The sequence below is a fragment of the Babylonia areolata genome, chromosome 1 (genome assembly GCF_041734735.1).
Source record: "Babylonia areolata isolate BAREFJ2019XMU chromosome 1, ASM4173473v1, whole genome shotgun sequence".
NCBI classification, from domain to species: domain Eukaryota; kingdom Metazoa; phylum Mollusca; class Gastropoda; order Neogastropoda; family Buccinidae; genus Babylonia; species Babylonia areolata.
This window is the reverse complement of record NC_134876.1, coordinates 57,698,720-57,726,219: the sequence shown is the minus strand read 5'-3', so window position 1 is coordinate 57,726,219 and position 27,500 is coordinate 57,698,720. Positions and strand designations below refer to the sequence as shown.

The following is a 27,500-nucleotide window of genomic DNA, read 5'->3' as shown; positions in this document are numbered from 1 at the left end:
GTTAGTATACCGACAATTCAAATCAGGGTTTCATCTTTGTACATAATGTATCACGTTTTGAAATAGCAGATTCCGTATCAAATTGCTCACGTCTCAATTACGTGTGTGTGTGTCCACGCGCGCGCGCACACACACCCACACACACACACACACACACACACTGCCCTACAAAGAACGAGCGCGCAACATCATACACTGTATTCATCCATCCACGACACCCACCCCAACCACCTCACCCCCACCCCTACCCCAACCGCCTAAGCCCCACCCCCATCTATCCCCCTTCAACATTCTATTCCCAAACCTAGAGATGAGATTCCGAATTTCTGTTTCAGTCTGAAATCGCCACATTACCTGCACACTTAACAGTTTCAGTTATAAACAGTGTGCCACCTTCCAAATCTTCCCTCAGTTTGTTTCGCTTTCAGTTTTCTCAAGGAGGCGGCACTGCGTTTTGACAAATCCATATACGTTACACCACATCTGCTGGGCAGATGCCTGGCAGCAGCATAACCTGCCGGACAAGTCAGATGCTGAGTGCATACATAATTATAATATAATTATTCTGTGTGCTTATCAAAGTAGATTTCTTCTGCACATTTTTTGCCAGATGACATGTCAGGAATGGGTTCTTTTTTCAGTGTGTCAAGCGCGTGCAGCATAGCACACAGGACCTCGGTTTATCGTCTCATCCGAATGACTAGACGCTCGGTTGGATGTTCCAGTCAAACTCTGGACAAAGGGCGAGAGCGGGAATGGAACCCAGACCCTCACGGACACTGTACTGGCAAATTAGCGTCTTAAACATTCTGTAACCTGTCCTCCCTGAGTCCGATTTCAGACTATCGGCTGTATATATAATTATAGACTCAAGAATCCTATGCCTAAAAGGGCAATATGACAACAGTTCTCTATCTCCACACGACACACACACACACGCACACACACACACACACACGCACACACACACACACACACACACACACACACCAACGTCACAAGGTCCTTCATATAAAACAAAACAGGGTTAGCCGTATTCATCCCCCATTCATCCACCCATCCTCGGCCCCAAGATCCCCTTTATAAAATAATGATCACCACCATCAGCATCATCATCATCAGAATGATGATAATGATGATGACAATGATAATAACAACGACAAGAACTTGAAGAACAAAGAAGAAGAAGATTGATTGACTGATTGATTGAATCTTTAATGGGTAAAGAATTAGGCGCAGTAAAGGCCTTTTTTAACAATTCGCCCATTTAACGACACAAAACATTAAAATAAAGAACGACACAAAACACAGAAATAAAATGAAATAGAATAAAATAATAAGAACGACGAATAGGAATAGTAACTGGAATAGTCTATTAAAAGTAACAAAGCAATGAAAAGAACAATTGGTACATTATCACGTGCGTACACACACACACACACACACACACACACACACACACACACACACACACACACACACACACACAAGAAGAAGAAGAAGAAGAAGAAGAAGAAGAAAAGAAGAAGAAAAAGAAAAGAAGAAGAAGAAGAAGAAGAAAGAAAAAAAAAGAAGAAGAAGAAGCAGAGAAGAAGAAGGATTAAATGTCCCACAGCCTTTACGGCTTTCACATTCACAGTGTCTGGGGCTGGGCACAGATAGAAAGGGATAGGGAGGAGGGAGGGGGTGAAATAACCAGAGAGACAGAGATACAGACAGAGACAGAGACAGAGGTTGAGAGGCAAAGACAAGAGTCAACTTCGAACAGGTGCACTCAAAGACATTTTGTCAGCAGATGTGTTGGTGTGATGTGATGTAACGTGATGCTGCTGCTGCTGCTGTTGCTGTTATTCTTGTTGTTGTTGTTGTTGTGCTGCTGTTGTTGTTGATGTTGATGTTGATGCTGTTGTTGTTGTTGTTGCTCTTCTTCTTTATTTATTTATTTACTTACTTCTTTTTATTTTATTTTATTTTATTTCTTCTTCTTCTTATTATTATTATTCTTATCATTATTACTATTTGTGTGTGTGTGTGTGTGTGTGTGTGTGTGTGTGTGTGTGTGTGTGTGTGTGTGTGTGTGTGTGTGCTTTTTTATTATTATCTTTTTTTCTTATTATCTATTTATTTTCATTTATTTCATTTTATTCTTTAAAAAAAAAATTATTTATTATTTTCTTTTTCCTTTTTTTTTTCTCTCAAGGCCTGACTAAGCGCGTTGGGTTACGCTGCTGGTCAGGCATCTGCTTGGCAGATGTGGTGTAGCGTATATGGATTTGTCCGAACGCAGTGACGCCTCTTTGAGCTACTGATACTGATACTGATACTTCTTCTTCTTCTTCTTCTTCTCTGAAGCAGATCCGGTGCATCGTGTATGGATCAATCCGCACGCTTTGACACCTCCCTGAAACTCCAACTGACGCTGTAAGTGAACTTCTCTGCGTGCCGAGGAAACTGAAACTGGAAACAGATGGCAACGCTAATAATAACGATAACGATAACATCCCTCCAAGTAAAAAAAAAACAACCGCTGGCTGAGTTCTATATCGGGTCTGACTCTTATGTCATCTTCCAGTCTGCAGTTTGGCAAACGTAACTGGGAGAGAGAAAAAAAAAAGACACACACACACACACACACACACACACACACACACACACACACACACAAACACGTCCCATTAAAACGCGAGATGATGACCCAAAAGCCGTTAACGCCACATACCATTTACGTGTACAGAACAGAACAGTAAGAAGCTGGAGAAAAGACATGCTCATAAACCGCGGTGCTCACATAAAGAGTCCAAAGGGACTTCCTTCCCTCTGCACCTCTCTCCCAACTGGAGTGATGGCCTGGAGGTAACGCGTCCGCCTAGGAAGCGAGAGAATCTGAGCGCGCTGGTTCGAATCACGGTTCAGCCGCCGGTATTTTCTCCCCCTCCACTAGACCTTGAGTGGTGGTCTGGACGCTAGTCATTCGGATGAGACGATAAACCGAGGTCCCGTGTGCAGCATGCACTTAGCGCACGTAAAAGAACCCACGGCAACAAAAGGGTTGTTCCTGGCAAAATTCTGTAGAAAAATCCACATCGATAGGGAAAAAACAAATAAAACTGCATGCAGGAAAAAATACCCCAAAAAATGGGTGGCGCTGTAGTGTAGCGACGCGCTCTCCCTGGGGAGAGCAGCCCGAATTTCACACAGAGAAATCTGTTGTGATAAAAAGAAATACAAATACAAATACAAATACTCTCCCATCCCCCCATGCCCCGCCCCACCCCACCCCCACCCCCAACCTCCAACCTCCTTTTCACCACCTCCCTCCCTTTCCTAAAAATGGCTTCCATGTCACAGAATGCACGCCGAATCGTAAGTAGCGCAACCAGCACACACACACACACACACACACACACACACACACACACACACACACACACACACACACAAGACAGACAAGCAAGCAAACGAATGAAAAAACACCAACGAAACCCCGCGTTGTGGTACTTCGAAGTTGCTACAGCAAAAATTCGGTTTTTAAAAGCTGGTGGTAATAAATTCGCCCCTCTCTCTGAACTTCCTACAGCTGTTGGTTTTTTTTTTTTTTTTTTTTTTTTTGTTTTTTTTTGTGAACGCTCCCATTGGACGAATATAGCTGAGTTTTGTACTTAATACATATTTAACGTGTGAATGAACAACGATGAATATAAGCAAGCAGAGAAGCGGAACCTAGGAGTTGTTTTTGTTTGTTTTGCGACAGATTATAAACGTGATGATTCAAAATGGTGAGAAAAGCGCACACGCACACGCACATTACACACACACACACACACACACGCGCGCGCGCGCATATCATTTCTAGCAGAGAAGAAACAACAGTTGGCCATACCAATCGATAAGTATTTTCATTTTGCCAACCGAACGCCTACATGTCTTGTTTTGTGATTTAATTCTAGTCCCAGAGATCACGACATCAAAGATGTTAGAAACACTGTTTTACACCTTTTTTTTTTTTAAGCGACGCTAGCCAGTGTAAGCAGGAAAAAAAGAGAGAGGGAGACGGGGAGAGAGAGAGGGTGAGAGAGAGAGAGAAAGGGAGAAGGAGGGGGAGTGAGAGAGAGAGAGAGGGAGAGAAAGGGTGAAGGAGGGGGAGTGAGAGAGAGAGAGAGGGAGAGAAAGAGGGAGAGGGGGAGAGAGATGGGGAGAGAGAGAGGGAGGGAGAGGGAGAGAGGGGAGAGAGAGGGGGAGAGAGGGAGAGGGGGAGATGGAGAGTGCGGGGAGAGAGAGGGGGGAGAGAGAGAGGGGGGAGACAGAGAGGGAGAGAGAGAGGGGGAGATGGAGAGGGAGAAAGAGAGGGAGAGAGAGAGGGGGGGGGAGAGAGAGAGAGGGAGAGAGGGAGAGAACCAATCCTTTCAGCTGAGTCACCGTGGCCCAACCACCAGTGTGAACGATAATTACAACTCGCCAAAAGTCTCCGAGAAGCTCCGAGGAGCAACAAGTTACGACCCGAGGTCTCTCACGGACCACACAACTCACAACGGCACGGGGTCACACCCAAACGGCTGCCGCGGGTCTCCCAGGCCCCCATCCCCTCACCCCGTGAGCCTGCCCGCGCCGAGGTCGTCAGCCATGTTTATGGTGCCAGACTGCCCTTTTATGTCCGGGACGCTGGCCAGGCAGCTAACACCTCCACCACCAGCCCCCACCACCCCCAGCTCCCACCCCGAACCAACCCACCCCTCAACAGTCCGCCCAAGAAGTGGAATCCCACAGACGTGACTGGATACACGACGCAGCTTCTGGGCCATTTCAGTTTCAGTTTTTTCAAGGAAAGGACACTGCGTTCGGACAAACACATCACTATACGCTACACCACATCTGCTAGGCAGACGCCTGACCAGCAGCATAATCCAACGCACTAAGTCAGACCCTGAGTGCACGCATACATATTTTGTGTACCTGTCAGCGTGGAGGTCTCTTCTGATGTTCTTGGTTCTTTTCAGTGCGACAAGTGCGTGTTGCAAACAGGGCCTCGGTTCATCCGAATGACTGTTACGCTCAGTTTGATTTTCCAGTCAAACTTGGGAGACAGGGCGAGAGCGGGAATCGGGCCCAACCCTCACGGACACTGTATTGGCATCTTCCTCGAGGTCACAAAGAACGTGGAGAGATGGCTTAGTGGTAACGCGTCCATCCAGAAAGTGAGAGAATCTGATCGTGCAGGATGGAATCTCACACTCACCAGAATTATCTTCCCCTCAGCTAGACCTTGAGTGGTGGTCTGGATGCTAGTCATTCGGATGAGACGATAACCACCACCCCCTTCCCCGTCCCCGATCCCCCCCCCCCCCTCACCTTCAAGACAAAACAATAATTTGATTCTGAGTTGGAACGGCGAAGGCAGTGAGAACCATGAACCACACGTGCAGGGTGCTGAGGGTGTGTGTGTGTGGAAGATGGCAACAGGGCACCTCAGGCGACTGGAGACTTTGCTCAGTAGGAGAGCTACATTGGTCCTCTTACAAGCGGCCAGTCTGGGTGTGCAGTCCTAACTCCCCCACACGCTCCATTCCATCCCCTGAAACGTCATAATCATGATGTCCTCCATATCCTTGCCATGTCAGCTGTGGTCACGAGCATCTGTCACGATGCCCGTTCGCCGCCAGAAGTGGGCGGCTGAGGGAGGGGAGGGGGGGGGGAGGGGGGGGGCGCAGTGCCGGCCTCATTGAGGGACCATTGACATCACCTATTTGGTGAGTCATTGACTTTTGACCATATCATAATGGATTCTGTTATGAAGGCGGATAAGTAATTAATTAAGAAAGAGGAGCTAACTCAGACGTTGGTCTAATCCTGTGAGCTATAATTATATAGTTTCCAGCAAATCTTCAGACACACACATATGCATAAGCCTCCACGTACATTGTGAAAACTAGCTTTTGGGTCCAAACAAAAAATCTATCCTCATTCCAACACGTCAGATGTGAACATACAAAATGATAGGACACCCCAACTTTCCCAACCCGCAAAACGACTCAGCGAGAGAATGCGTGTCACTGCACCATGTGGGGAGACGGATCAACTTGAATGATGAGCTTGTATTGTTTCCCAGTGAAATCCGGTACTTTCCAAAAGAAAGCATTTCAAAGTCATCCCATTCCGTCCCAACCCTAAAAACAAAAGAATCGTCAGTGACACAAGCAAACATAAACGGGACCATTATGAGAAGAGGCACAGAGTGAGAGAGAGCTGAGTGGAGAGGAGAGAAGTAATTATCTCAGCTAAGTCAGCTGGCCCACCCGTCCACCCACTGGTGTGAACAATTACACTCGTCAGAAGTCCGCGGGAAGCTCAGAAGCGTTACAAATTACGACCCAAAGTATCCCACGGCCCACAACTCACCACGGCACTGGCCACTCATACGGCCGCCGTGACTAAACCTCTTCAGTGCCAGTAGCCCCCACAAGCCTGCCTCACTGAGGTCGTCAGCCGTGTTTATGGTGGCTAGATTGCCCTTTTATGGTGTCACTCACCAGCCAGCAGTCCCTGCCCGCCCCCCCTGAAGAAGAGGAGGAGGACCCACGTCCTGCCAAGACACACAACGCAGCTTCAGGACCTCCTCTCTACCCCCACAAAATGTCAGAGAATGGTGATTGGGCTGCTGATGGCGCGTGGAAAGGCTGCACCAGGGACCATGAGAGGCCGAGCTGCACACCTCACGCTGTACAGAGCGGTAAAGGTCTGAGAGGCACCTCGTGCGGTTGGAGACCTGCCAGGAGTCACAGTCCCCCCCCTCTCTCTCTCTCTCTCCCTCCTCACCTCCCCTCCCTCTCTAACGACCACGGTGGAGACACAATCCTGACTCCCGACCCAACAACCCTTTACTACCAAAATGTCGTCTGCCACTCCAATTACGCGCGCAGCTGCAAGTCTACGGTTATGAGCCTTTGCCGCGATGCCCGCTGGCCGTTAAAGGGCGCGGAGCCGACCTCCGGGGGACCATTTATACCACCTTTTTGGTGAATCTATGACTGCTGACCAGGTCTTTTAGTTCCGCTTCGAGGGTGATAAAGCAGCCGATAAAGCAGAGCAAGCTGAGAGAGAGGGGCCGCCGGTTGGTTCCATCAGTTGGTTTCCACACGCCCTTTCACCGAACACATGGACATGTTAACAACGTTGTGAACACAGTCGTCTGGCTCAGCAAAGACTTGTTACTGACTTGACACAGACACCTACAGACGTAGAGAGGTGAACATACGAAATGATCAAATCCTGAAAGCACCGTCCTTCTTTGTTTGCTGTGGTTGCAAAACAAAGAAAGAAGAAAAAGAAAAAAAGAAACAAATCAGACAAAGAAACAAGGAAAGAAAAGAAGGGGGGGGGGCAGAAAGTGGAATATAATAAAGAGAAGCGGGGAATGAGGTGAAGGAAGAAAACCAAAGAAAGAAAACGAACACCGGAAAATTCAACACTATCTGACTGCATCCTTTGTGTCAACTGGATGACCAACTACTCCACCAGAATCACGATTTCTACGGGTGCGGAACACAAACACGCACGCGCGCGCGCGCGCGCACACACACACACACACACACACACACACACTCACACACACACACACACCAAATAAACAAACAAACAAACAAACAGAACGTACAGAGACAGAACAGAGAAGACAAAACGACCAACAGTCGACGTCTGAACTACCGTTCAAAGGGCAAGGCATGGAAAAGCAAAGACCAGCTTGTTTACGCGCGACTCCCATGTCGCTGCAGTTTTACGAGTTTCTGTACCACCTTCAGTCTCTGTGGTCCCTGTGGGGTCGTTACCGTCACTTAGTGCCTGTGTTTATGTCCACGATACACAGCAGTACCTTCACGCTCCCCTATTTAAAACTGGATTTCAAAGCGCCGCAAGTCAGTTCGACAGTGCCGCCCAATTTCCTTTTCATGCCACCCATGTCGGTCGGAGGGATGGGTAACCCGATGCAGACCAAGGCTTGCCAGCACCAAATAAATCGGTGTTCTCTCCAACTGCAGAGCACAATGATTACTTCGTCCTAACACTTTTCAAATCAAGTCAAGGTTTTATTTGATGATGGTAAATTGAATAAGCAGCAATTGCTTTTTTTTTTACATCTTGACAATGTCAGGGTATACTGAATGTAAACTTTAGAGAGTTTGGTGTGTGTGTGTGTGTGTGTGTGTGTGTGTGTGTGTGTGTGTGTTTTCCAAAAGCGTGCAACAGTGTGTGCTTCATGAACAAAGTGTTGCTAACTGACATGGCGTTTGAAGCATTTTCGTGTCTCAGGACACATATCTTGAGACCGACGCAGAAACTATGACCGCCATTATGTAATTCATTTTTAAACGTGAGTCACTGGTAACAAAAAGTGTTGGCAGCTCGTCGAACGTTACAACCAACAAAAACAAATCAGCTTCCTCGGTGGCCTTGTCAATGACTCCTACCCCCATATCTTACGTCTGCTGCAATCCTTATCCCCCCACCCACCCACCCTCCCTCCAGTCTAAAAGATCGCGCTGTCGCTGTCTTCCCCGTTTGTTCAATGACCCGAACAATTAAATATCCAAGTTTGAGTTCGAGTTTCTCTCTGTCTGTCTCTCTCATTATTCACGCGGGGCTATGACCTATTATGATAGAAATATTCGCATTCTCTCTTTATCGTACAAGAAGAAAATGGGTTGTGCACAAAACAGGCGTCACGCAACAAAGGCAGTCGCATCATTCTGTTCAATTTCTTCCAGTCAATCAAAAAAGGGGAAGTGCAAGCTATTCTGTCCCCCATTCTTCCTCCATATGCTTCAACCCTACCACTCCTCTCTCTCTCTCTCTCTCTCTCTCTCTCTCAATGTATCTCTCCCCTCAGTCACCCCATTGTGAAGTCAGTAGTTCTCTCCAGAAAAAAGAAACAGTTGGAACAAAGTCATCACACACTGTCGACTGCGACAGGAGCTCACACAAACAGGAAAATCAAAGAGAGAGAGAGAGAGAGCGAGTGGGGACGGGTGAGAAATCATGTGAGCTGAGTCACCGCTGCTCACCCCACTCGTGTGAACGATAATTACAACTCGTCAAAAGTCCGCGAGAAGCTCCGAGGAGCAACAAGTTACGACCCGAGGTCTCTCACGGACCACACAACTCACAACGGCACGGGGTCACACCCAAACTGCCGCCGCGGGTCTCCCAAGCCTCCATCCCCTCCCCCCTGAGCCTGCCCGCGCCGAGGTCGTCAGCCATGTCGGGCCAGTCGCTGGCAAGCGAAACCTGCAGCCCGCCGGACCCCCGGAAAGAAGGTGTCATTGAACGTGTGTTAACCTTCGCTATCATTGTTTGGTACGGAAATATTTCCATGACAGAAGTTGCAGCCTTGAACAGAATCGTAAAACTGCCACAAAGATGCCATCCAGATGACATATTTTATAAGCGGCTACTCAAAAAAGCAAAATCAATCAGCCAGGACGAATCACATCCAGCTTCTGAGATTTTCAAGATGTTCCCCTCAGGTCGACGGTACAAAAGTATAAGGACGAAAACCAATTGTTTTGCCAATAGCTTTTCCCCCAAAGCAGTCAATGCCCTGTCTCTCGAACAAATCCAGTATGATTAAATAGAATTGTGCAATCAACAACAATCTTCCTGAAGATCTAGTCATTATCAGCCCCGTCCACATGTAATATGCGGCATCTGTTCATCGATTTATGTTTGTATCTTTTCATGTACTATCCCCCCCTCCCCCCCTCCCCCCCCCCCACCCCCCAATATTCCTTGTGACCCCGGTACACTTTGCAATAAAGACCTATTTCTATTCTATTCCATTCATGTCTGACCAGGGCACTGCACAAACTGGTCCTAGTAGCCGTGTTGGTGGTCAAAACAGACCCTTAGCATAGTTAATGGTGAATCGTGCTGCATAACAAAGTTGAAATGTCAGAGAATAACTACTGGGCCACCACTGGAGGGAACGGCAACGATGGCCGAAAGCACAACTCACACGTGACAGTGATGAAGGCCTGTCTGCTGGGGGTAACAGGGACACATCGCGCAACTGAGGAACTGCCGAGAGGGGAGTTAATCAAAGTCCCTTCTCAAAATGCTACCTGGGCCGATTTTATTCCTTTTTGTAACAAAAGGATTAATACTTAGAGTGAAATTTGGGCTGCTTTTTCCCGGGAAGAGCGAGTAGCCGAAGTACAGCGCCACCCCATATCAGTTCGTTTTTCTGTCAGCAAGTCTCTTTGTTTTAAGTATCAAAGTTGATTTTTGGCTCACGTGTGTAAACAAAGGTTTTCACATGATTTATGCTGTGGGAAAAAAAACGATTTTTTTCTCTTTTTTTTTTGTTTTTGTGTTTTGTTTTGTTTTTGTTGCCGTGGCTTCTTTTACGTGCACTAAGTGCATGGAACGACCGTACCATGCAAGCCTGTGTTCCTCTTGGCGTCGTTCATTTGGACTTCGCCTTGGGGTCTCTGTGTCCGAGGAGACGCCCTTGGACAACGAATATTAAGATTTCCTGGAACTTGTTTCCTGGAGTTCATTCCATAGCCACGAAATACTGTTGATTCTTCGTTCCAGAAACGTCCCAGACAGCCAGACGATCGATTTATCGTTTGTCATGGAGGACAGTCCTGTCACTGGCACACACCCCATCTCTGTTCGCCCCCCCCTCTCTCTCTCTCTCTCTCTCTCTCACTCGACCCCCCCTCTCTTTCTAACTCAACCCCTCCCCTATCTTTCTCATTCGACCACCCTCCCTCCCCCACTTCCCTCACCCACTAAGACTGAAAGAGAGAGGGAAGGAAAGAGACTTTATGTATGTATATATATATCTATTACATTATGTATGTATGTATGTATCTATAATTATTGTATATTATGTATATATGTATGTATATATATATATATATATATATATATATATATATATATATATATTCATGGGGGTAGGGGGAGAACCTTGAGTTTTCCTTGCAGTTGTTTAGTATGTAAGATTGCAATCCAGTGTTCTCCGCAGCAGAAAAAACAAACAAACAACATCTATACAACTTAGTCATCACACAGTTTCCTCAAACATAAAACATCCCATCAGTGTGACACTGGCTGGGTACAGACAACGAAAATTACGAGAAGAGAAAGAGAGGAAGAAATAACAATCGTCTGAGGTGAGTCACCGAAGTCCACTCAAGTGGACGATTACACCCGTCAAACATCCGTGGCGAGGCTCAAAGAGCAACAAGTTACGACCCGAGGTCTCTCACGGACCACACAACTCACAACGGCACGGGGTCACACCCAAACGGCCGCCGCGGGTCTCCCAGGCCCCCCCCATCCACCCCCAGGCCTACCCGCTGCCGAGGTCGTCAGCCAAGTTTATGGTGCCAGATTGCCCTTTTATGGGTCGCTGGCCAGCCAGCAACTCTCCCGTCTGACGGCCGCTCAAGGGAGGAGACCCCACATCCTGCCAGGTCGTAGCACAGCGCGACTTCTGGACCCTCCCGCCCAATAAAATGTCAGAGAATAATAATTGGGCTGCTGCTGCTGGTGTGTGTGTGTGTGTGTGTGTGTGTGTGTGTGTGTGTGTGTGTGTGTGTGCGTGTGTGTGTCTGTGTGTGTGTGTGTGTGTGTGTGTGTGTGTGAAAGCTACGAGGACCGTGAGGGGTCGAGGTGTACCTCCACGCTGCACAGAGCGGTAAAGGTCTGAGAGGCAGCAGGGCACCTCGAACGGCTGGAGACCTGCCAGAAGAGTCACAGTCCTCTCTCTCTCTCTCTCTCTTTTCTCTCTCTCTCTCTCAAGACCTCGCTGGACATAGAAACCCTCCCTCCCACCCCCTTTTCAGTCGCCGAAATTAATGTCGTCTGCCGCTCCACCTACTACGCACGCAGCAGCACGTCTGGAGTGATGAGCATTTGTCACGATGCCCCGCGGCCGTGAGGGAGCGTGGTGCCGACCTTAAGGGGACCATTTTCCTCCACCTTTGTTGAATACATAACTTGTGACCCTGTCTCCCTCCCCCCCCCCTCTCTCTCTCTCTCAGGGGGTACGGGGGGTATCGGGGGTCTCCCCCCCTCTCTCTCTCTCTCTCTCTCTTCATGGGGGAGGGGCGGTATGGGGGCTGGGGGGGGGGGGGGTACGACAGCCGATAAAACATAGCAAGTTGGTGGGAAGGTCCGTTCTACCAGTTCCTACCAGCACTTTGATGTAAATGTAAAAGCATATCAACTATCATATTCTGTATCCGTCAGACGAAATCGGTTCCGTCCCGATGAGGAGAAAATACAGACGTAGACAGACATTCCACCAAAAGACGTACCTTCTTTCCCACTGAGAGGTTGATTAGTACATTAGATCAACACATCCTTCTCTTCCAATCTTGTGGTGGCTCAGAGAGGCGGAAACGTTGAACAGTAACAGGAAAGACAGATAAATGAAAGAAGGGAAGCCTGGAAGAAAAAAGCAGAAAGGTGGAAAGAAAAACAAGCGAACAAACACGCAAACAAAACAAACGCGCACCAGAACGTTCAGCCATACTTGACTGCCTCCCACGCTTGAAAGTAGGGAGCAGTAACTACCCAGTCCTGGCAATATCAAAGCTGCTCCCCTGTTACAGATAACAAACACAAGAGAGAAAGATGGAGCAGACAAGCTGGGGGGGGGGGGGGGGGGGGGGGGATGACAAAATAACCAGCCGTCCATGCTTGAATCGTCGTTCAGTTAAAAGAGGGGCAAGGGCAGAAAGGCGGAACGACCAGCTTGTTTACACGAGACTTCATGTCACACAGTTTTTACGAGTTCCTTTTCCGCTGTTAGACCTTGTGGCCCCCGCGGTTTTATCACCGCCACTTTAGTGCGGTGTTTGTGCCCTGGGTGAACTACCCGGTACTATTTCACGCTCTCTGTTTTAAGCACGTTTTGTTATTTAAGGTGCCGCAAAACCTGTGGGTCTGCAGCAAAGTAACTTTTTTTTTTCAGTGCCGCCCACGTGGGTGGGAGCCTGTTAGATGCAGCCGTACTGAGCTTGCCTGCAACATTGATCTACTGACCCCCCCCCCCCCCCTCCACGCCCCCCCTCCTCCACCACTAATACAGCGATGATTTCGCCATCCCCACACTTTCCCTGGACATTTTGATTAAAGACATACACTCAGTCCGTACCCGAGACTCGGGCTTTGACAAACAACCGACAGAACGAAGGAACGTGATGAACAGTTCTGTGCCACGCCTCAGTGACTCTTCAGACAGCTGAAGAAGCAAAACGAAGAAGACACCCGAAACCACTAGTACTTTATAGTTCTGACAAACATTTAAATGCACTGAAACTTAAAACTGTGGAAGCAGGATTTCAAGAAAAAATAGAAATGCGTATGTGCGTGCGTGAGCGTGCGGAGTGGGGTTGGGTAATGATGATGAAGATGATGATGATGAAGGTGATGATGATAATGGTAATGATGATAATGTTGATATTAATTATAACGAGAAGAAGAAGAGGAAGAAGAAGAACCCAAAAGACGATCAGTTTCTTGATCATCCTGGAGGACACGCCATCTCTCTCTCTCTCTCTCTCTCTCTCTCTCTCCATGATACGGGAGAAAAAATTACAACTCACACAGGAAACGCGTTATCGTCATTTAGTTTTTCTCACGCTCTTAATCTAAAGACAGACAGACAGACAGACACATTGACAGGCAGACAGACAAATACAAAGGCACAGAGTGACACAGGGAGAAGGGATTTTAAACGGCAAAGATCTGACAAGAAAGGAAATTAAGAGGGGGAAAAAAAAAGATAATAAAAAGTCATGTTTAGAATTCGTCGAAACAGGAAGAACAAGAGACAGACATTCAATTCAAACGGCACTGAAAAAAACAAGGGCAAAAAATGTTCACTGAACATTGACACAACATAAGCCGGTGGTACGCGTGTGCAGCGTACGGCCAAACATCTACAATCACCCCCCCACCCCACCCCCACCCCCATTCTCTCCCTCCCCCCGCTCCATTCGGATTCCACTTTCCACTCCCCCAATATCCCACGTACGATCTCACTCCCCCCCCCCCCTCCCCCCCCAAAAAAAAATATCCAACGAACTTTTCTCCCCACCCCCCACTCACACACACACAATATCCCACGAACTCTCACTCTCCACTCCCCCAGTACTCCACGTACTGTCTCACTCTCCACCCCCCAATTTCCCACGTACTATCCCACTCCCCAAATATCCAACGAACTTCCTCACTCTCCACACTCCCTGTATCCCACGTACTATCCCACACTCCACTTCCCCAATATCCCACGTACACGAACTATCCACTCCACCAATATCCCATGAACTATCTTACTCCCCACTCCCCTACGTACTATCCCACTCCCCAAAAATCCTACGTGCTATCTCACTCCCCACTCACCCAATATCCCACGTGCTATCTCACTCCCCACTCACCCAATATCCCACGTGCTATCTCACTCCCCACTCACCCAATATCCCACGTGCTGTCTCACTCCCCACTCACCCAATATCCCACGTGCTGTCTCACTCCCCACTCACCCAATATCCCACGTGCTATCTCACTCCCCACTCACCCAATATCCCACGTGCTGTCTCACTCCCCACTCACCCAATATCCCACGAACTGTCTCACTCCCCACTCTCGTAAAATCCCACACACTATCCTACTCCCCTAACTTCGCACTCCCTATCCCACTCACTACTCCCAGAATGTCCCAGATACTATCTCACTCCCTACCATCCCAGTGTCCCCCACGTACTGTCGCACTCCCAACCCCACCCCCACCCCCAATGTCCACCACGTACTATCGCATTCCCCAACACCCGAATGTACCCCACGTACTATCTCACACCCCCAACACCCCAGTGGTCCCCACGTACTATCTCACTCCCCCACCATCCCAATGTCCCCCACGTACTATCTCACTCCCCCACCATCCCAGTGTCCCCCACGTACTATCTCACACCACACCATCCCAATGTCCCCCACGTACTATCTCACTCCCCACCATCCCAATGTCCCCCACGTACTATCTCACTCCCCCACCATCCCAGTGTCCCCCACGTACTATCTCACTCCACACCATCCCAATGTCCCCCACGTACTATCTCACTCCACACCATCCCAATGTCCCCCACGTACTATCTCACTCCACACCATCCCAATGTCCCCCACGTACTATCTCACTCCACACCATCCCAATGTCCCCCACGTACTATCTCACTCCCCAACCATCCCAGTGTCCTCCACGTACTATCTCACACACACCCCATGTCCCCCACGTACTATCTCACTCCCCCAACACCCCAGTGTTCCCCACGTACTATCTCACTCCCCCACCATCCCAGTGTCCCCCACGTACTATCTCACTCCCCCAACACCCCAGTGTTCCCCACGTACTATCGTATTCCCCAACACCCCAATGTCCCCCACGTACAATCGTATTCCCCAACACCCCAGTGTCCCCCATGTACTATTGCACTCCCCAACACACTAGTGTCCCCCATGTACTATTGCACTCCCCAACACCGCAGTGTCCCCCACGTACTGTCACATTCCCCACCATCCCAATGTTCCCCACGTACTATCTCACTCCACACCATCCCAATGTCCCCCACGTACTATCTCACTCCACACCATCCCAATGTCCCCCACGTACTATCTCACTCCACACCATCCCAATGTCCCCCACGTACTATCTCACACCCCAACCCACAATGTACCCCACGTACTATCTCACTCCCCCACCATCCCAGTGTCCCCCACGTACTATCTCACTCCACACCATTCCCAATGTCCCCCACGTACTATCTCACTCCACACCATCCCAATGTGCCCCACGTACTATCTCACTCCACACCATCCCAATGTCCCCCACGTACTATCTCACTCCACACCATTCCCAATGTCCCCCACGTACTATCTCACTCCCCCACCATCCCAGTGTCCCCCACGTACTATCTCACTCCACACCATTCCCAATGTCCCCCACGTACTATCTCACTCCACACCATCCCAATGTCCCCCACGTACTATCTCACTCCACACCATCCCAATGTCCCCCACGTATTATCTCACTCCCCCATCATCCTAATGTCCCCCACGTACGATCTCACTCCACACCATCCCAATGTCCCCCACGTATTATCTCACTCCCCCATCATCCCAGTGTCCCCCACGTACTACCTCACTCCACACCATCCCAATGTCCCCCACGTACTATCTCACTCCACACCATCCCAATGTCCCCCACGTACTATCTCACTCCACACCATCCCAATGTCCCCCACGTACTATCTCACTCCACACCATCCCAATGTCCCCCGCGTACTATCTCACTCCACACCATCCCAATGTCCCCCACGTACTATCTCACTCCCCAACCATCCCAGTGTCCCCCACGTACTATCTCACACACACACCCCATGTCCCCCACGTACTATCTCACTCCCCCACCATCCCAATGTCCCCCACGTACTATCTCACTCCACACCATCCCAATGTCCCCCACGTACTATCTCACTCCACACCATCCCAATGTCCCCCACGTACTATCTCACTCCACACCATCCCAATGTCCCCCACGTACTATCTCACTCCCCAACCATCCCAGTGTCCTCCACGTACTATCTCACACACACACCCCATGTCCCCCACGTACTATCTCACTCCCCCAACACCCCAGTGTTCCCCACGTACTATCTCACTCCCCCACCATCCCAGTGTCCCCCACGTACTATCTCACTCCCCCAACACCCCAGTGTTCCCCACGTACTATCGTATTCCCCAACACCCCAATGTCCCCCACGTACAATCGTATTCTCCAACACCCCAGTGTCCCCCATGTACTATTGCACTCCCCAACACACTAGTGTCCCCCATGTACTATTGCACTCCCCAACACCGCAGTGTCCCCCACGTACTGTCACATTCCCCACCATCCCAATGTTCCCCACGTACTATCTCACTCCACACCATCCCAATGTCCCCCACGTACTATCTCACTCCACACCATCCCAATGTCCCCCACGTACTATCTCACACCCCAACCCACAATGTACCCCACGTACTATCTCACTCCCCCACCATCCCAGTGTCCCCCACGTACTATCTCACTCCACACCATCCCAATGTCCCCCACGTACTACCTCACTCCACACCATCCCAATGTCCCCCACGTACTATCTCACTCCACACCATCCCAATGTCCCCCACGTACGATCTCACTCCACACCATCCCAATGTCCCCCACGTACTATCTCACTGCCCACCATCCCAATGTCCCCCACGTACTATCTCACTCCCCACCATCCCAATGTCCCCCACGTACTATCTCACTCCCCACTCTCGAAAGGTCCCACGTACTATCTCTTTCCTCACTGCAATATTCCCACTCCGTTCCACCCCGCCCTTCAACAACGTACCACAGACTACAGAATACTTTATCATATATCAAAAAAAGGAAGCGATTATCCCCACTCCTCCCCACACCCACATCCCTCATCCCTCCCCCACCACCCCCATCCCCCTCCCCTCCCACACACACACACAAACACACACACACACACACACACACACACACACACACACACACACACACAGAGGAATAGATGCACAATGAGAAGAGTGGGACAGGAAAAGAAATGATCAGGTGAGGCAAGGGTCAGTTGGGGATGGGGGCGGATTTTCGTCCAAAATGACAAATGTGAAGGGACGTCAAACAAAACCACGAAAATACCCACAGCCACCCACCCACACCACACCACACCATCACACACATCTACACAGAGACAGACAGACAGACAGACACACACACACACACACACAAACATGAACACCCACTCATCCACCCCACCACTCCTCCACACACACTCATCAACACCCCCCCACCACCCCACCCACACTTTCATCTCACTCACACACACACACACACACACACGACACACTCACCTCCACCAGCCCTGGGGGCTTGGTCAAGCGGTCGGTGTGCGAGGAGAAGATGGAGGAGGGCTGGATGTAGCGGGACTGGAAGGGGCGGGGCTTGGGCGTGTAGTGGGCGGGGCCGGGCTGGTTACGTGCCTCCTGGGCCTGGCCGGGTAAGGAGCGGGAGGCCGTGGTGCCGAAGACCCCCTTCCGGGTGCTCTCGTAGTGCGCCTTCCGCAGGCTCTCCATGCCCATGCCCCGCGGGCACCCGTAGGTACCCGGACCTGCGTTGGGAGAGGAGGCCGGGATTTCAGTTTCAGTTTCACTTTCACTTTCTCAAGGAGGTGCCGATGCGTTCGGACTAAGACTTTAAGGCATATAAGCTGCACCACACCTGCTCTGAATGATGCATGATGTGGATACCTACACAGCGCCTATCCTCGGTCCGACACCAAGCTCTAAGCGCTTTACAAACACGGGGGTCATTTGCACAACAGACTGCCAACCTGAGACGACTGACGGCTGCCATTGGGCGCTCATCAGTCGTTTCCTGTGTCCTGTGCTAGATTTCAGGCACGCACACATACACTCTCAGTCATGGAACACTTTAGGTGTATGACCGTCTTGTTTATTTACCCCGCCATGTAAGCAGCTGCCACTCTCCCGCTTTTTCTGGAGTGTGCATGCAAGGTATGTTCTTGTTTCCATAACCCACCGAACGCTGACATGGATTACAGGATCTTTAACGTGCGTATTTAATCTTCTGCGTGCGTATACATACGAACGGGGTTCAGGCAAAAGCAGGTCTGCACATATGTTGACCTGGGAGATCGGAAAAATCTCCACCCTTTACCCACCAGGCGCCGTTACCGAGATTCGAACCCGGAATCCTTAGATTGAAAGTCCAATGCTTTAACCACTCGGCTATTGCGCCCGTCGAGGTGGTGTCAAAACGTGCGGACTGAGTCATGAATCACTCCTATCGGGGTGACATGCCTATGATGGGGTTCGAACGCATGATCTCCCCCCTCCGCCCCCCCCCTCCCCCGCCCCCACCCCCACCCCTCCCCGCTATTCTCCAGTCACCAGTATAAGACGCTAACCACTTCGCCACGTTGATCGGAAGAATTGCACAAAAAATACCGCACACATACACTATCAGAGCAGAGCAGTGTAATTACTAATAACGTGTTCAAACACACGAAAAGATCCGCAAGTTCATGTTTTTGTTTTTTTTAACAGGGTGTTCTGTAAGTCTCTGACTATAACAATCAAATGAATAAAGTAAGTAATTAAATCAATGCAGGCATTTACAAACCGGGCCCGTTTTATGAGGAGCCGTACTGATTGATGAAGTCATTAACCCCTTGACTGCTGTTGACGAGTATGCTCATCACCTCACTGAAGCTTACAGGTCAGGATGCGAGTCACCAATCTTTATCTGGACATCTTCTCTCTTGGTCATCATTGCACAACTTTTCTTCAGCGAAATCAGTGACACCGTGGATAAGTACTTCTTCTTCTTCTTCTCGTTCGTCAGATGGACACCCCAGTCTCCCGCGCTGAAGGCAGCTGTTCGCTGCAGGTCCTCCACACAGCCCTAGAGCTTCCGCGTCACTGGAGTTGGGTCGGGCCAGTACCTCTTCCTGAGCACCTCATGGAGGGGGCAGGACTACAGCAGATGTTCTGCTGTCTGGCTGTCAGTCCCACAGGGGCACCGTGCTGACTGACCAATGCGGAATTTAGTGGTCAAGTACATCAAACTAGTCACTTCACGTCAAATTCGGTTGGTCAAAGTGATCCGATTTCAGCTAGGTTCTGCAGCCAGAGGGCCCATAACACTGTCTTCACAAGTCATGGATGTGAAGAGACTCCTGCCCCGTTACCTGGCGTGTTTCAGTTTCAGTTTCAGTTTCGAGTTTCTCAAAGGGGAGGTGCCACTGCGTTCGGGAAAATCCATATGCGCTGCTTCACCACATGTGCTGGGCAGGTGCCTGATAAAAGCATAATCCAACGCGCTTGTCAGATCTTGAGTGCATGCTTGTCAAAGATAGATAGACAGATAGATATGGGGGGTGGGTGGGTGTGTACCTATCAGAGTGAGTTTATTTTACAGAATTTTGCCAGATGACAACATTTGTGTTGCCAAGGATTCTTTCTCAGTACGCCAAGTGCGTGCTCCACACACTGCCACGGTTTATTGTCCAATCCGAATGACCAGACCCGCAGTTTGATTTTCCTGTCAAACTCGGGAGAAAAGGCGAGAGCAGGAATCGAACACCAGACCCTCATGAACACTGGATTGGCAGATAAACATCGTATCAATTCTATCACCTTCCTCCTTCCTACCTGGCGCGATCTTGTTCCGTTGACCCTTCTGAAAGCGTGGAGAGGTCTTTCCGAAGGGACTCTGGGTCAGCCCTCTCAGTTTGTTCAGACACGTCAAAGCCGTGCGTGGGTCGTTGTAGGTCCCTGGGGCAGGCACATACGTCTTCAGCGGGTTAAACCTCTGGATAAAACAGGACAAAAAAAAGGGGGTGGTGGTGAAAGATCCCATAGCCTTTGGAGCCATTGGGGCAGTGAGCTCATCATGTTCAATGTGTCTTGGGCTCGGCATAGGAAGGCGCGGCCCAGTCCTGTCCTTCCGGCGTTCTAAACCTTCCCCCAAATGAAATCGGGTACCCATTCCCCGCTGGAGGGTGAGGGGAGAGTCGGAGTAATGTGACACAATACCATGCTGAAACGGGGGTGGGTGGGGTGGGGGTAGGGGGGGGGAGGCTCAAACCCAGATCACTTGTGAACACAGGATCAGAAGTCCAACACCTTAACGGCGGCGTCTCCTTTAACCTCTAGGTGCAGGGGGTGGGAGACTTTTGTGTGGGTGGAGGGAGGGGAGGGGGCGGGGGGGCGTAGGGGTGGGCGGGGGGTGGGGGAGGCAGCAAACGAAAACGGTACGTGGTGATACACTGCGTGGCTTGGACACAATTAAGTTCTCCTTTTTTTCTGTGTTAATGTTGCATGATTTGACTGACATTGGTTTGGGTCTGTTATGAACAGCGCGTAACAGCCACTATGGACGATCAACCTCCAACGCTAGCTGAGCATTCCAGCCTGTCTCGCCCTTTTTTTTTGTAATCTTCTATGTTTGCATGACATCCCATTCCATGTTTCGCTTAATGCTACTTATATCTGCTGATCAAGCCATCGCGTTGTTGTCTTTCATTCGTGCTATAGCTAGATTCTGTTATGTTTTACAAAGCGGTCCTTCCCGCTCCGCTCTCCTTTCGACTCCAGTTTCCAGTGCTTATCAAGTCCCACTTTGCATTTTATTAATGCCAATTTACAAGCTTTGTGTTTACCAAAACTTACTTTGTATTTCATCCATGTCCTCTTACAAGCCCAATAAAACAGTCCTTCCCAAATTGCTTTCCCGTTTGTACGTTCAAATTCACAACCTGAAGCATTGTAGTTTGTTAGTTTCAGTTACCTCTCTGTCCTGTTTTTTGTCGAATCAGTCTCGATATTTGCTCAGCATTGCAAGCCGTTGCCATTTTATCCGTACAAGCTTCTATATCTTAAAAAAAAAAGAAAAAAAAAAGCCTCTTTGTTTGCTTTGATTTTTTTTCTTTCTGTTCGTAGACTTATTCTGTCTGCCTGCTTGTCTCTGTCTGTAGTTCTGTTTACGATGCAACCAACCCGGTTTTGCTTTTTTTTTTTGTTCCAGGCAGGTTTATCCAACCGTCCCACTTTGCCTTTTATTTGGTGTCATCTTCCTCGCTTAGTCGGCAAGCCAGTCAACTGGAGGACTTTATTTACGAGAATTTTATGCTCTCAGCGCAATCCGTTTCGCTTTGCACTTCATTCGTATCATTTTTCAAGCTTTACTCAGTGTTGCCTCTGTCTCAGAACTGCACACGCTGCTTTTATGAAAACAACACTGTAGGGGACAGGATTTTTTTTTTTTTTTTTTTTTTTTTTTTTTTTTTTTTACTCTCTTTGCGGGATAAGATATAAACATGGGGTATGAATCACAATTGTGGACGACACCCAGATTTATTCTGTCTGCTTGCTGTCGGTCTGTGTGTGTCTCAACAAAAAGGCGTGCGCGTGCACACAAACGCAAAATCCAACTTTCTGGGAAAGCTGGGAACTGTCTGAATTGGGTCAGAAGTCTCTCGTACAGCTTGTGAACGGCACAACATAAATGAAGCAGTTTATTCATGTCCAGACATCTGCTGTCATGCACATAGACATGCAGTGAATAGAGGGAGTGTGTGTGTGAGTGCTTATATACAAGTGTGTGTGTGTGTGTGTGTGTGTGTGTGTGTGTGTGTGTGTGTAAGTGTGTGTGTGTGTGTGTGTGTGTGTGTGTGTGTGTGTGTGTGTGTGTGTGTGTGTGTGTGTGTGTGTGTGTTTAAAAACAAAAGAGCAAGTCCTCTCTTTTCGAGTACGTTCACAAACTGGAAGTAAGACGAATCGGGGGAAAACCAATTTTCGCTCATAAGCGAAGCGGGAAAGGTGCGAATCAAGAATAGGCGAAACAGGATGCACAGTGAGTGTTCCACTGACCTTGGCCTGTGAGAGGAAGGGGGGCTTCTCCATTTCCAGACCCTCCAGGGGGGTGATGCGGGGGGGCTGGGGGTCAAACTGACTCCGGATCTGGTACCTGCCCGGGCCCGGATAGTTCTGCAACACATTCACCACGATGACACTGTGCGTGATGGCGGTCACTGAGACACTGGTGATGTCCAGCAGTATCGAACGGGCTATAAGCAAGCAATAATGTTTCATTTGGTTTGATCTGATTTGATGGCAAGCAGTGGCACACGGCCGGCCTATAAGCAAGCAACAATGTTTGATTTGGTTTGATCTGATTTGATGGCAAGCAGTGGCACACGGCCGGTCTATAAGCAAGCAATAATGTTTCATTTGGTTTGATATGATTTGATGGCAAGCAGTGGCACACGGCCGGTCTATAAGCAAGCAATAATGTTTCATTTGGTTTGATCTGATTTGATGGCAAGCAGTGGCACACGGCCGGTCTATAAGCAAGCAATAATGTTTCATTTGGTTTGATCTGATTTGATGGCAAGCAGTGGCACACGGCCAGCCTGTAAGCAAGCAACAATGTTTGATTTGGTTTGATCTGATTTGATGGCAAGCAGTGGCACACGGCCAGCCTGTAAGCAAGCAACAATATTTGATTTGGTTTGATCTGATTTGATGGCAAGCAGTGGCACACGGCCGGCCTATAAGCAAGCAACAATGTTTGATGTGGTTTGATCTGATTTGATGGCAAGCAGTGGCACACGGCCGGCCTATAAGCAAGCAACAATGTTTGATGTGGTTTGATCTGATTTGATGGCAAGCAGTGGCACACGGCCGGCCTATAAGCAAGCAACAATGTTTGATGTGGTTTGATCTGATTTGATGGCAAGCAATGGCACACGTCAAAACAGTCAGGTGAGGGGATGGGAGGGAGACTGGTGACATTGGGGTGAAGGAAAAAAACACAATAACTTTCATCTGATCATGTCCCCTCACTACCTCACTTGTCAACGCCGTATCATCGAAGTCGAGTATTAGGCGTCCGAACAATCTCATTTGCCTTCTATGTATTTATTTTTCTTCTTTTTTTGTCAATCATGTCATAATATATCTATGTTTGTATGTTTATTTTGTTCATTGGTCTTATTTCATTTCAGGCTGATGTTTTATACATTCCTATGGTAAGCGTCTCAAGACTCTGATCAGCACATGTGGTTTATGCCTGTTTCAGCCATCTTCTCTTTTTCTCTCTTATCACGTAAATAATCAATAACTGACTCACTAAAGTTTTGAGCATCTGATCAGTAACTGTGCTTGTGAGACGTTGAAACACCATTCCCTGTAGACAACAAAAACTAATAATTCTCCAAAAAGGTTCCTTCTCATTCAGATGACTGAACAGCTGACGTGCTAAGCATGACTGACAAAAATTCTACTAACTTAACCAGTTCATCAACTAAACCGATTAACACTTAATTTGTAAGCTTCGGCAAATACCCTTCAAGTATTAAGAGCCCAAGACACGATCAACATACACCCTCTCTCCTCTCTCCTTCCCCCCCTCCACACACACACACACATATATATATACACAGAATGAGTGCATCGGTGGGGGCAGGGATGCGTGTTTGGTCGAGAGACAGAAAGGGATACAAAGAAGAGCAAGAAAGCTCATGTAGCTTAATTAACGAGTTTTACATGAGCAGCGGAGATAGAGGAGGGAGGGAGAGAGTGCGGAGGAGAGGGGGGGGAGGAAGGCGGGGGGGGGGGGGGGTGTCAAAGAGTATCATGCTTGTACTCGACGCTGGCATTTGTTTGTCTATATGTCTGTCTGTCTTCCGTTTTCCCCTATCTTCACCTCATCAGACAAAAGGAACCTGGCTCCAACGACACGTCAAAATTCCTTGTTCACAAGTGCCTCTGGCTGTTTACCTCATTCTCGTGATGCAACAACAGCCAGGATGTGTTATGCACACTTGTTTCCCCGCCTTCTTCGCACGTGATATTTAGCTGCTGGAGGTGCTTCAGACCTGAAGTGTTTTCGTATCATGTGTGTGTGCGTGCGTGCGTGCGTGCGTGTGTGTGTGTGTGTGTGTGTGTGTGTGTGTGGTGTTGTTGTTTTGTTTTCGTATCTGTCAACAGCTAATACAGGAATGATACTCAAACCATGGATATGACATATGCATGCACAGGCATGCACACACCCGTTGGGACACACACACACACACACACACACACACACAAACACACACACACACACATACACCTTCTCCTCTCACCCCCACGCTTCCCGCATCCCCACCCCCACCCTCGCACACACACACACACACACACACACACACACAGAATGAGTGCAGCAGTAGGGGACAACTGGTCCAGAGACAGACAGAGATACATGGAAGATCAAGACGGCTCATGCAGCTTAATGAGTAGGTGTACAGCAGAGAGGAGGAAGGGAGAGGAGGGAGAGAGTCTGGAGGAGAGGGGGGAGCAGGGTAGGAATGGGGGGTGGGGTTAAAGGGTATCGTGCTTGTACTCGACGGGGGCGTCTGCTTGTCTATCTGTCTGTCTGTCTTCCATTTTCCCCCCATCTTCACCTCATCAGACAAAAGGAACCTGGCTCCAACGACACGTCAAAATTCCTTGTTCACAAGAGCCTCTGGCTGTTTGCCTCATTCTCGTGATGCAACAACAGCCAGGATGTGTTACGCACACTTGTTTCCCAGCCCTCTGACCCGCCTTCTTTGCACGTGACATTTAGCTGCTGGAGGTGCTTCAGACCTGAAGTGTTTTTGTATCATGAGTGGTGTGTGTGTGTGTGTGTGTGTGTGTGTGTTGTTATTGTTGCTGTTGTTGTTGTTTTGTTGTTGTGGTGGTTGTTGTTGCTGTTTTTAAAGCCAGTACAGTGTCGTCACCTTTACCGTCTATTGTTGGTGTCTTCGCTAACGCCATAGTCATTATCATGATCATCGTTATCGTTCCCCCCTTTTCTTGTTTCTTGTTTAATCAACTTCGATGACAAAGGAAATATATTTGATAACAATAAAGGGGACTTCCCAGATTTCTCACACATTGTGAGAAATCGTAGGGGCGCCCCCCCACGATTTCTCGCAATTGAGAGGAAACGTGAGAGGGGAACGACCGCGATTTCTCCCAAAGTCTGCGCGGTCTCTCAAAGTGAGAGAAATCGTCAGATTGCGAGAAATCGTGGGCTTACACACCCACACACACCCACCCACACACCCCCACCCCCACTCACGCACACACCCACCCACCCATCCACCCACCATCATCATCATCATCATCATCATCATCATTATTATCATTGCTATCCTGACGACCTCTTCCAATATTTAATTTCTTGTTGTTGTTGTTGTTGTTTGTTGTTATTGTTATGTACGTTAGAACATGGTCGATCTTGTTTCGCAATTCGTCAAACGCCGTAGCAATGACTGAACTCGCATACTTCCATCACATTTCTATATATACTGTCAAGTAGATGTTTAGAATTGAACTAGTTTTATATAACAACTATTGTATAAAAAAGGAGAGGGGGGGGGGGGGGCGTTGGTTAATGTATCCATGTACGTTGAAGATATTCTGCCTCTTCAAGTATTTCATTCTGCACACCCTAAGCTTTGTGAATTCGCTCTCCGCTTTCGGGAAGTTTTCAAGTGTCTCTCTCTCTCTCTCTCTCTCTCTCTCTCTCTCTCTGTGTGTGTGTGTGTGTGTGTGTGTGTGTGTGTGTGTGTGTGTGTGTGTGTGTGTGTGTGTGTGTCCGGAAAAAAAGGAAAAGAAAAGAAAGTAAAAAAACAAAAAACAAAAAAAAACAAGAACAACAAAAAGCAGACCATAAATTAAGCCAGAAATTTAAGACCTGCGGTGTTCCAGACCAAAGACTGTTGTTTTTCCCATAACGCGCTCTGACAAGAACAAATCTGGAAAGCTGGACACAGGCAAACCAATTAAAGGCCACCACCCCGAACATTCATGCCCCCACCACCCCACATCCCCGTTTATAAGGAACGGCGGGCGAGAGAGAGAGAGAGAGAGAGAGAGAGAGTGATGGAGTGAGTCATGGGCCGATTGGGTGAAAGCGGGCTCAAGTGGAAATAGTGATCCAATCACTGACTCTGCGTTCAGTTTTCCCCCCCGCGCTGTCTCCCCCAGCACTTGTCAAGTCCACCCCCTTGTTTAGATGTCAAACGGGCAGCGTCTGTTTCCCATCATGTCCTTCCAGACTGTCTTTTGGCACCGGCGGCTTGTCAGTCTTGGCCAAGGGTCTCTTTTGTTTTAGGTCCACACACACACACACACACACACACACACACACACACACACACACACACACACACACACACACACACACACACACACGGCCACTGTTCTTAAGCACATTTTGTCTGGCTTTCCTTTTTTTAAACTTTTTTTTGTGGACAGAAGACCAATCTCTCAAGGACGACAGAATGGGTTAGTGGATGCGATTTAATACGTTCTGCCATGTTTTACGGTCCTTCTGCTGCGGGGGGGTGAGGTGTTATTATCTGGGATGCAACGATTTTTACAACAAAAACACGTCAGTAGGCACTTCCCCACGCCCCCTGCATAACCGAAGTGTGGTAGCCTGCTGTGGATGGGAATGCGAGCGTGAAATAACAGCGTCTGCGTTTTATGTATATGAGAACCTAAAAGACTATATTGCTCGCCAGCAGCAACAGTGCCCGGCGAAGAAGACCAACGGAATTCCTACACACACACACACACACACACACAGACACACACACACACACACGCACGCACGCACGCACGCACGCGCGCGCGCGCACACACACACACACACACACACACACACACAACGCGCGACTGTATAAAAAAAAAATAATAAAAATTAGAAGAAAAAAACCTGAGAACCCAACAGGCTTATTTGATCCTGCTCAGAACACCGCAGAGGTCCTCTAAAAAAAAAAAAAAAAAAAAAAAAAAAAAATCCATATGAAAACGGCATCACTTTCAGA

At 48.7% G+C, this 27,500-nt stretch overlaps 2 protein-coding genes across 10 annotated transcripts in view; both read right to left on the bottom strand.

Moving 5' to 3' along the window:
- LOC143284534 (netrin receptor UNC5C-like) overlaps positions 1 to 27,500 on the bottom strand; it is a 908,143-nt gene that overhangs the window by 739,596 nt on the left and 141,047 nt on the right. The gene's annotated exons all lie outside the window — the stretch shown is intronic.
- LOC143285254 (sperm-tail PG-rich repeat-containing protein 2-like) overlaps positions 11,650 to 27,500 on the bottom strand; it is a 43,284-nt gene continuing 27,433 nt past the window's right edge. Inside the window, exons 5-8 of the mRNA XM_076592541.1 lie at positions 22,507 to 22,623; positions 20,287 to 20,446; positions 17,965 to 18,221; positions 11,650 to 11,706 (exon numbers count right to left, since the gene is read on the bottom strand). Of these exons, the coding sequence (XP_076448656.1) occupies positions 11,650 to 11,706; positions 17,965 to 18,221; positions 20,287 to 20,446; positions 22,507 to 22,623 (591 nt within the window). The remainder of the gene's footprint in view (positions 11,707 to 17,964; positions 18,222 to 20,286; positions 20,447 to 22,506; positions 22,624 to 27,500) is intronic.